Raw genomic sequence first — 11,337 nt, 5'->3', positions numbered from 1 at the left:
AGGGGAGACTAGCGTTTAGATTCACACGTGCATCGGCGTGTTTTGCAGGAATATTTGAGACTAGACACTTCGAAACCTGTTGAAACCCAGTGTGCCGAACAACTCAGCTAGCGTTTTCGGAGGTCTTGGGGTGGCCGGACGAAGCTATACACTCCAATCCCTGAAAAAACCTGCGTGCCGAATGAGGCCTTAGGAAACTCCTAAAATATTTGGTATTCATGGCTATAGGAGTTCGGCTGTAAACTGCATATCACGTGTAACATATCAGATACGAAATCATTACAGGAGTCAAAATTTCGGCCATTAGGCCATAGCAATTGCAAAGAACAAATACAAGCCCTCATTTCCAGGCCTTCCGGCCCCTAAACTGCTTTCCCGAGTGCTTCGCTTTAGTTTTCTTCTCTTGGCGAGAGCGTGCTGCCTTTGCTCTCTTTGCTGCCAGGGGCATCTTCTTCTGGTGTTGTTTCTGCTTATTGCTCGAGCCACCAGTCTAACAGACAGTGAAAATAACGTGATCAGGCAGGGAATAAAAGATAAATACATAGTCCCACAAAGATTTTAAGGCAGCGTATCTGGAAAGGTATGAGATCGGGTTACCTTTTTTTGTTTAATAGCTGCTCTTGCCTGGTATTTTCCTCTATCCTCTCTTCCAGCTTTCACCATCTCCAATCTTTCCTCTTTTGACATCTTTCTTTTGATGTACGCCTGCATAAATAATTTAGGTAGGTTACGTGTCTGTGACTTCATGTGTATGGTGGGTGGGGTAGGGTGGGGAATTGGGGATGAGAGGACACCTCAAGCTGCGATGGATCGACGCGCTTCATGCTAAGCTGATCTGACGATGGAAGCTTGAAGGTTGCTGATCTTGTGTCGCCCTTACTTAGCCCATGTTGAACCAAAGCCTGCCTTGCATCTTGCTTCGCCTGAAACTCAAACACTTTCAGTAAAATGTTCGTCTAAAAGCAATTTTAGTCTTGGACAAAAATAAATTCTCTAAAATGTATAGAAGTTCACACAGCTTCAACCACAAGTCTGAGTCACAATGCATAAGAGATACCTCCCTCCGTCCCACAAAAAATGTACACACTAAATTGCATCTAGATACATCTAAATTTAGATAAAGTTAAGACATCTTTTGTGGGACAAAGTAGAAATTGAAGGTCTGAATTATCTGAAATTTGTATACCTTGCGCTCTCTGATGAGCTTAAAATCTTCATCGGAGAAAATTCTACCAGCTTCATCTGTTGAATCCGTTGAAGTCTCGGCCTTCTTGGCTCCTGCTAACCTCTTCAGAGTTCGAAGGCTTGCATCGGCAGCATCAAGTTGTCCGATATAATCGCTTAACTTCCTCTTCTGCACTTTAGAACTGCTACTTTTTGACTTATCTTCCTCATCACTGTCCTCAGCCTGGTCAGAGCCTTCATTCTCGGAATCATCATTGAGCTCCTCATCGTCATCCTCATCAGATACATCAGTACCACCATCCATGTCAGAGTCGTCTTCAATGTCATCCATATTATCATCACTATCATCCTCATCTACTTCTTCTGTATCATCTTGTTCCCCAGATACTTCCTCTTCCCCTTTATGATCTTCATCTGTTTCAAGTTTGTTTGAGGAAACCTTCAAACTTTGCTGGATGTCATTTGTAGATGGCAACAATTCCTCGTCATCAGAATCAAAAGCATCAGACTCATCATCTGAACCTTCCAGTGAAATGTCTTCAGCTAGCAACTCAGCTCCAGGGACATCAGTAGCGATAGTGGTTTCGCCAAATGCTTTTGGCCGAGCCGTTGGATTAATAGGACGACCACGGTCTTTCTTGACTAACAACGAAGGACAGATCTGAATTCAGAATAAAAGAAGCTTAGCTAAGTGAGATACAGAACTAAATGCTAAAGCAGAATAGAATCTGCAAGAAGATAACTAACCTCCCTGAATAATGTGATAAGAGATCGAGCAGCAATTGAAACAGCCTTCTCGTGGGACTTTTTGTATAAAACAAGGTCTTGGAGTAGATCCTCATTCATCAGCTGCAGGTTCCAAGGGTATAATCAACTCAGGTAAGTAAAGGGGCCAAGATTATCTCCCCAGGCATTCTGGAACCTAGAAATACGAAGGACGCATGGTATGCAAGACTACATGCATGAAGGAACAGCACCAGTGAAACATTACAATTTTAAGATCAACAATAATGGCAAACTAAATACTCCCTCCGGTACGAAAACTGTGTCGGAAGCCTAGTATAAATACGTTTACAACTAAGACCTTATAGATTCAGAATAAATAGTACATGCATGCGAGAGAATCATGTGGATGCATGCGGGAGCTAGCACACACACACAGCACATGTGCGGTCAGACGTTTTCCCGGACACATGGCTTTTGTACAAAATAAGCAGTCCGACATTTTTTTAGGATCAGAGGGAGTACCAAAAATGAACTAAGTACAGTCCTGTATAGCCAAGTTTGTGCATACTCATTTAGTTACATGCTTAAAACCTGTAGTGACACAAGTATCATAATCTTTCAGTATGATCCTCAAGTCAACCACTAATCATTTCAGATAACTGACAAAAATGATCAATCATACTTCATGCTCCCTCAGCTGAAGGGTGTGGGGTAGGAAACATATGCGACATGGCCAGCATAATAAGTACGTCCAGTGCATTTAATGCAGCACCGCAAGTAACCAAGTAAGAGAGCTGAAATTGAGATATCACAGAAGAGCAAATGAAATACCAATGGAATTCGCATGCAGATCTCCCTCACGACATTCAGACCAACAGCAATAGCCTAAAAGAAGCCAAGTAATTAGGCATAAGCTCATGTTAGTCAGGAAAACACAAACATTTCAAGTGCTAAATAAGCATCATGCAAACCTCTGGACGGGAACGGTCATGCACAAATTGATTTACAATCTGCTTGAACAGTGGCTCAACAGCATCAGGAGGCACCTGGAAAGGAAACAAATTAATATCATTGTATTTCAAGAATCCAGAGATGAGAAATCATTAGTTACAAAATACAAGGTATAGCGTGCAACCATCTCATGGCAAGCCTGTACTGCTGCAGCAAGTAGAGTTGTTACATCTCGTTGATGAGGCTGCATTGCAAAAAAGTAAAACAACGGCCGAATCAGCATAAACCGAACACTTTAGCTATTCAAAAGCTGATACGAGATAAACATAAGTAAAATAATGGCCGAATCAGCATAACAGAACACTTTAGCTATTCAAAAGCTGATACGAGATTAACATACTCAAGTTTAATAGCATACCTGAACATATCTTTGAAGGTATGGATAGAAGTTCAACAAAACCAAGTGATGCAGACCAATAGTCCTTGATATGACCTTTAACATCGTCATCCTTACCTGCATGTGCAATATTTTTTTCTTTTAAACTTGAACGATTGATGTTTACTCAAAACGTGGTAGGAACCTAAGCTATGTAAGAGAATACAGCTCCATACTAAAGAACAAAAAGTTGATACGATGGTGAGCATATCAAGTCATAACAAGCCGAGAAGATGGGAGAATGACAACTAAAGATCTTTAACCGTTTAGATGACATCTAGCTTACACCGACTGTCTAAAGAAACCAATTATAGTTTTTGGACAACCCTTGCAATAATTGGCTTCTTGAATGATTGATGTTTACTCAAAACTGGCGGAAACCTGACCTACGTAAGAGCATACAGCTCCATACAGAAGAACGAAATTTTGATACGATGATGAGCATATCAAGTCAGAACAAGCCAAGAAGATCTTTAACCGTTAGAAAACATCTAGCTTTACACCGACCATCTAAAGAAGAAATTGTAGTTTTTTAGACCACACTTGTAATAATTCCGCACTACACCCATGTAGAATGCATGTTCACAGTTTCACCACTTAGATGAAGAACCCACCTTGCTGTATACCAAATTTGATCTGACAACTGAGATCTAAGTCCTTATTCTACTGTTTTGAGGGTAGTTTATATTCACATGTAACCATACACGTACTTTTGAAGTCAAACATTACAGGGTGTGACCAATATTAAAAAAACAAATTGGTAATACTAGGATCATCATGAAATATGCTTTCATAATGCCTACTTATTGGTATTTGAGTAACATAATTAAATGATGGGTTACGTATAACCTCCAAGACCTTGTCATTTGTCAACATCCTGGACTTGTATTTCGACATGGAGGAGTTACTAGATATGCATCCATCTAAAGCTTTAGCAAATGGTTAAATCTAATAACTAATGGTTGCCTTAAGAATAAAACGGGTTTTCTGAAAAAAAATTGCTACGAGAAGAATGCAGCCAACCTCAAATCGCTCATGGCATTTCTGTAGCCGGGAGAAGAGCTTCTCAGCAAAACCCTGTAAAGAGCCACCAACAAGAGTTTCAGCATAACAGAAGGGTATCTCATCAACAGCAAGAAGTGCAGAAAGCACCTCGTTCTAACGTGATAACAGCTTGAATAATTATGAGATTACTATACCTGGGGATCCTTTAAGTACGTGAGGGGTGAGTAATAATTGGAGCCCGTCTCCTCGGTGGATTTACGCTGTTGCCTTTTCATACTACGAACTACGCGCTCCAATTTTGCCTTCTTTTTTTTCTTACTAGCAGAAGTTCCCTTGTGATTTGCCTGAGGAAACAAATAAACGAAAGACTTAGTGCATCACAAGAGACAAATGAAAATCATAATATCAAAAGTACTATCAGTAGAGACCCAATGCAGAAATATCCAAATCACCTTGTAAACATCCTCTTTACTAAGGATAATATTTGGGTTTATATTTGCTTCGTCTTCACTGCTTGATGCATCACTATCATCCTCCTGCTCACCATTTTCATACCCAAGGAGGAACGAGATAGCAGCTGTCATAATCCTACATGTAGTATACAATATTTTAGACAAGGACCAACCAACATAAAACACCTAGTTTTTCGTGGCAACATGTACCTCGACGAAGGATGGAAACAAGCATTGCATATAGCATTTGCGGTGCGGTCATCAAACCAGACCCTTCTACGGTGAAGATCACATAGGATAGTAAAAGCCCTCTTTGCTCTCGACTCTTCCTCACCCTGAGAAACAGGATAATAACTAGATGAGGTGGGAAAAGGGACTATTAAGTGTATGCTTACCCACCAAATTGTTACACCCGACAATACTAGGCAAATCAAGCGTGAGATGTTGCAAACCTGTACTAATGTATATAGGATGTTCTGCAGTTTACGATTCTTGGCCTCATCCTTGTGCTTCTGATTCATCCTTCTGATACTGTGTACAATATGTGAAAATGCAAGCTTTTTTACAGCTCGATCTCCAATGACTTGAAGCTCCATAAATAACTCCATTGTGTCTTCCAGATCAACGATCTGAGCATTTTAATAACATCACAAAATTACGATGGATATGAGGCAGAAATAACCTGAACCCTAAAGAGTGTTTCATTCACAGCAAAGACTAAACAAACAAGGCAAAAAAAAAAACTTCCCATCCACAAAATAAGTTCTTTGCCAAGATTGTTCGCTCCACTCACACAGCACGATTGAACAAGGATACCTATTACGATAAACCAGTATTTGGCAGCTCAAAAAAATATGAACCAGTATTTGGCACTGGGGAAGTCTATAAAAGTTGCTTACGACTATAGCTGATTTAACAGAGCCCAACACACATCTTTTACTCAAAGATCAACCCTAGAGAAACAGCGATGCGAATTTCCATTTTCTAGTCCTCCATGACCAAACAAAGAAAAACTATAGAACATCTACTTCAACCCAGAGTCCTTCAAATTTAGAAACAACAACGAGAAGTTAGGTGTATAACGGATTCATGGTGTAGTAACATTTCCTAATGTGGTTGATATAACATCGAATTTGGAAGAAAAAGGTTGAAACAAATATCCTCTCGGAACAATGCTGGTTACAGTTCAGGTCAAACTCTATAACTTCCCATGGGGCTGATGAAAAATATATCCTGGCTTCAGTCATTGTATTGTTGTAATATCAGTAAACAATGAAAATCCCATCCGCCTAGTTTAGTGCTATTCTCCAATTCAATCCAACCAAAGGGTACACACCTTCTGTGTGGATTGCAGAAACCAGACAAGGACACCGAACACAACAAAACTAATACTTCCAATATACTAGCACAAATCTTCTCACTACCCCATATACTAGCAAAATTCTTCGGACATATCATAACCACACGAAACAGACCCCCGCACCAATCAATTCGAACAATATGTCTCATGCGAGTAGCACACTATGCATTCAATATGACCAAATCAAGCAAAAATGTATCCGGGGACCAACAATTTTAACCAAACAGGAGTAACCTTCCGGTTGACGAGCAGTATGAGCGCCTGGACGAGGTGCACGCGGAGGCCCGAGGGCAGCGCGCGGGCGTTGGTGTCGAGCAGGCCCCCAATCTGGTCGGGCAGATCGGCCAGGTCGTTGGGGTAGAAGGGGGCGACGTGGGCGAGGAAGAGCGCGAGGTCGCCCAGCTCCTTGGCCGTCTCCCCTCCGCCGGCCGAGGAGGACGCGGAGGAGGAGGAGAGCGCGGCCTGCTGCCGGAAGAGGAACACCGAGGACTCAAAGTGGCGGTGGAGCTGGCGGAGCTCCGTCTCGTACCCCTCCGGGTCGCGCTTCATCTTGCCCTGCAGCAGCGGGAGGCTCTGCCGCTCGCCCGCGCCGCCCGTGGCGGAGGCGGAGGCCGCCTCCGGCGTGTAGGCGGGGGCGTGCTGCCGCATCGTGCCGCCGGAAATTTGGGTCTGCGCCGCCGGGGATGGTTTGCTCTAAAACCCTAGGACGGCCAGGGTGAGAAGTTTTTCCTCTTTTTTTTCTCTGTCGAATATATACTCTCAGAAGCCGTTGAAATGTGGGCCACCAAGTTTCAGTTTACGCAGCGGTTGCGTAAAGTTATTTTCCGCCTCCGGTGTGCTTTTTTTTTTTGAGGGAATGCCTCGTGGCTCTTTATTGAATTTTTTGAGAAACTAGGACAATGCCCGCGCGTTGCTGCGGAAGAGAAAAAAATTATTAATTTAGAAAAATTAAAATACTCATTAGCAACAAATATCCAGAACATTTTACAATTATAGATTGTCATCAATCTTTATAATTCACAAAGTGTCATCGGTCTTTACTACAACAGTTGATACATTTTCTTTATAACATTTTACAATTATATATTGGCGTTCATCTTTATAATTCACACAACATCGTCAGTCTTTACAAAAATAAATTTAACTTTAGAAAGTATCGTCGGTATTTACAATTCAATGTAAATACATAATTTCATTCTTTTCTATTGTGTGCGCCAGGTAAAGGGGCCTCTCTGACCAATCATGTTGTGCTCCTGTGTATCCGTCTAGGTACATTCTTTTTCTTAGATATATTAATATTTTCATATAATAGTTGATACTCCCTGGTTGTCAATAGAATGCATATAATATTTTGACAAAGTTAAATTTCATAAAATTTGACTAACTTTGTAGAAAGATATGTCAACATTTATAATCCCAAATTAATCAATGTTTTCGGAACCATCATGAAATATATTTTCATAACACATGCAATTGATTTCGTAGATGTCGCATTTGATTTTGAGAAGAAAATGTAGGGCAATTTTTTTATAATACAAATTGTCTATTAATTTTTACTCAAACACGTTTTTCAACTCCCGCCAAGTTCGTGGGGCCAAATTATCTCTCTGCTGGTTATTCTCTGGGCAGCCTGTGTGCGCCGTCGTCAGAGCTTATCCATATTCTCTCTCACCGGCCCCGGTGAGGCCTTATTATTGGCAAGAGTAAATTACACCCGAAGTCCACCATCTTGCACCCAATGTGATAGTTTGGTACACAAACTTGCAAACCGTGAGACCGCCGTCCACAAACTTGTCGTTTGCGTGATGGTTTGGTCCTGACCAATCAGGAGGCGACGCGTGGACGCCAGGTGGTTCTTGTCGCTCGTGCACGGTTTTGCTAATACCCCCCTTGGAAATTGCTGCACCGTGTTTTGGTCCATCCCCTGTTGCTTCTCTGTTTCGTCCCCAACCAAGCTAGGTCGTAGACGGCGACGGCGGCGGCGATTTGCACGGCGACGGCGACGTAGTGCTGGGTGGCGTAGTGGCGGAGGCTGGGCGAGGGAGCGCTTGGAGGCTGAGCGGGGGAGTGTTGTCTGCAAGGTCACCGGAGGCGATGGCGCCGAAAGGGGGCGCGTCGGCCGTCGATGCCGGCGGTAGCGGTGGCGGAAGCACGTGGGCGGAGGAGGAGTGGAAGGAGACCTCCGTCGTGTACTACGAGGCATCGCCGAGGAGGACGTCGTCGAGCACAAGGACTACCAGGCATCACCAGGTAATTTCTCTCTATTCGCCGTGTACTACCAGGCATTGCTCTGTTTTGGGCACCTTGCAATTTATGTCACTTGTTGTCTGAAAATGTAGAGAAAATTGCTCTTTTGTAGGATAAAATAGAAGATGTAAACCAGGTGCATCATAGAAGATTGAATGTGAGGGAAATTGAGGAAGAAAATATGCTCCTTTTAATGAGATTGAATGAATTAGAGGATGAAGTAAGGAAGAGGAAGGCAGAGAAGAAGGCTATGCAAATAGAACATAGGGAGGAGCTTAGAAATAGAGATAGGAGAGAGTTCTTGTTTCTCATAATTGTAGCTAGTTGTGTAGCCTTGTATGTTCTTTCTGCTTTGATGAGGGGCTTTCATTGAGTCAACTTGTACTGTTTATATATGATGAAATAAAATTTCCTTGAGGTTGGCTGCTTACTGAAATGGCATTGTTCATATGCATTGTTCTGTAAATATCGAGAAAACAAATTCAGTACATAAATGAAGCAATGTCATATGCATTGTTCTGTAAATAACCAGAAAACAAATTCATCTCATGGTTTGTTCAGTACATAAATGAAGCAATGTCATATGCATTGTTCAGTAAATAACCATAAAACAAGTTCATCTCATGCATTGTTCAGTACATAAATGAAGCAATGTGCCTGCTAGTTGTCAGCTGTGGATGGTGCATTTTGACTCAAAGGCATCTCATGTGCATTGTCATCTGCACTGATTTGTTCATTCAAGTCTGGAAATGCATTGAGGTCAATCCTGTCATCACCAAAACACATGTAATACTGTTACCCTCCAAAACCCCCCGACGGGCGTTGGTTAAGCAACACGAAGAGCCGGGAAGCTCCCAGGGCCGCTTAGTGGATCCCTGGCACCTCGCGTCGTCCCGCAAATCTTCTGGCCAACGTCCTGGCGGTTGCTAGGGTGTGCCACCTGACCTAGACCCGATCAGGAAGGTGTTAGTGCTTTGATTGTTCCTGCATGGTAGACACGTAAACATTAAATACGAGCCCTATCGGCTCTCAGGTTTCCCTGTGGATCGGCTCAAGGAGCCGATCGCCCCATGATACGTCCAAAACGTATCTACTTTCCCGAACACTTTTGCTATTGTTTTGCCTCTAATTTGTGTATTTTGGATACAACTAACACGGACTAACGCTCGTTTTCGTAGAACCGCTTCGGTGTCTCGTTTTTGTGCGTAAATCCAACTTTCGGGAAAATCCTCGGAATTTCTTCAGATGGCCCTATTTTACCAAAATATTGACGGAGCCAGAAGGGCGAAGGAGGTGGAGGCCCGAGGGCCCCACACCACATGGCGGCGCGGCCCAGGGGGGGCCCGCGCGGCCATGTGGTGTGGCCCCCTCGGCCGGCCTCCGACGCCCCCCTTTGGACTACTTATCGGGTTCGACCTAAAAACGCACGGAGAGAAGTCGACATCGCCAGAAACCCTCCAGAGAGCCGCCACATCGCGAAACTCCGTCGCGGGAGCCAGAAGTCTCCGTTCTGGCACTCCGCCGGGACGGGGAATTGGAGGAGATCTTCACCGCCATCACCGCCAACGCCTCTCCATCAACCAGCCATGTTTCCCCCATCCATGTGTGAGTAATTCCCCCGCTGTAGGCTGAAGGGGATGGTAGGGATTGGATGAGATTGGTCATGTAATAGTCATAAGATTGTTAGGGCATAGTGCCTAGTATCCGTAGATGTCACTTTTATGATATTGTTGCAACTTGTTATGCTTAATGCTTGTCACTAGGGCCCGAGTGCCATGATCTCGGATCCGAACATGTTATTTATTCATGAAGATATTCGTTGTTTATGATCTTACCCGCAAGTTGTATACACATGTCGTTGTCCGGAACCAATGGCCCCGAAGTGACGAAATCGGGACAACCGGAGGGGATGGTAGTGATGTGAGGATCACATGTGTTCACGGAGTGTTAATGCTTTGCTCCGGTACTCTATTAAAAGGAGTACCTTAATATCCAGATAGTTTCCCTAGAGGCCCGGCTGCCACCGGCTGGTAGGACAGAAGATGTTGTGCAAGTTTCTCATTGCGAGCACGTACGACTAAATATGGAACACATGCCTATTGATTGATTAGTACTTGGATACCGCTTTATTATTATCTGCAAATGCCCATGCTTTGATTGTTACATGAGTTTCTCTCATCCATGCAACGCCCGTTAAATCCGTCCCTGTGCCTACAGTACTTTAATCCTTGCTGTTTACTATAATCACTACTGCTGTCTTTATTTCACCGCTGCTGTTATTTCACTATTTCCACTGCCATAAAACTGTTACTACTGATAAACTCTTGCGAGCAAGTCTGTTTCCAGGTGCAGCTGAATTGACAACTCCGCTGTTAAGGCTTACAAGTATTCTTTGTCTCCCCTTGTGTCGAATCAATAAATTGGGTAATACTTCCCTCGAAGACTGTTGCGATCCCCTATACTTGTGGGTCATCAAGACTATTTTCCGGCGCCGTTGCCGGGAGCATAGCTTTATTTGGAAGTTCACTTGGATTGATATTGTTCGCTGCAAATTCTCCATTATGGGTAAACCTCGCGATACTAAGATCGCCATATTACCATCCACTACAAGAAAAGGTACAACTGCGAGTACCTCTGTCGCTCTTGATTCACCATCCGTGATTGATAAACTTGTTTCACCGCCACATGCTTCGCGTGCTGGTACTTCTGCCGAATCTGAAAATTCTCATAATATTGATAATGTTTCTGCTGTGCTTGATGATAGTGGTTCATTGGGATCTTTTCTAGATGCTACAATTGCTAAGTCTAGACAAATTGAAAATACTGAAACTCCTAATGCTGCTACACCTGTTAATTCACCCGAGTCCGTTGATTATTCTAGTGATGATCTTGATGAGGATTATGTAGAGCTTGATAATGATTTTATTGAAAAATGCAAGGCTACTACTGATGCAAGAAAAATTAAAAAGTTGCTT

General features: G+C 43.1%; 1 protein-coding gene across 1 annotated transcript; it reads right to left on the bottom strand.

Annotated features, from left to right (window-relative positions):
* Positions 1 to 239: 239 nt before the first annotated feature.
* LOC124670853 (protein SDA1 homolog) lies at positions 240 to 6,763 on the bottom strand. Its single transcript, XM_047207324.1, has 15 exons — positions 6,350 to 6,763; positions 5,208 to 5,384; positions 4,966 to 5,090; positions 4,756 to 4,891; positions 4,498 to 4,647; positions 4,322 to 4,375; positions 3,281 to 3,376; positions 3,047 to 3,106; positions 2,883 to 2,957; positions 2,743 to 2,796; positions 1,933 to 2,034; positions 1,187 to 1,846; positions 795 to 923; positions 598 to 705; positions 240 to 490 (listed from the first exon to the last, which is right to left on the bottom strand). Exons 1-15 carry the CDS (start codon positions 6,761 to 6,763, stop codon positions 341 to 343), a joined length of 2,490 nt encoding a protein of 829 aa, XP_047063280.1. The 3' UTR covers positions 240 to 340.
* Positions 6,764 to 11,337: the final 4,574 nt, after the last annotated feature.

This window comes from Lolium rigidum, chromosome 7 (assembly GCF_022539505.1).
Source record: "Lolium rigidum isolate FL_2022 chromosome 7, APGP_CSIRO_Lrig_0.1, whole genome shotgun sequence".
NCBI classification, from domain to species: Eukaryota; Viridiplantae; Streptophyta; class Magnoliopsida; order Poales; family Poaceae; genus Lolium; species Lolium rigidum.
This window is presented reverse-complemented; position numbering and strand designations above follow the sequence as displayed.

Coding starts and splice junctions, on each gene's coding strand:
- LOC124670853 (XM_047207324.1), bottom strand. CDS start 6,763: ATGCGGCAGCACGCCCCCGCCTACACGCCGGAGGCGGCCTCCGCCTCC. Junction 2,035..2,742: donor TCTGCATGCGAATTCCATTG/GTATTTCATTTG, acceptor TGGAACCTGCAG/CTGATGAATGAGGATCTACT. Junction 924..1,186: donor AGCTCATCAGAGAGCGCAAG/GTATACAAATTT, acceptor TTTGAGTTTCAG/GCGAAGCAAGATGCAAGGCA.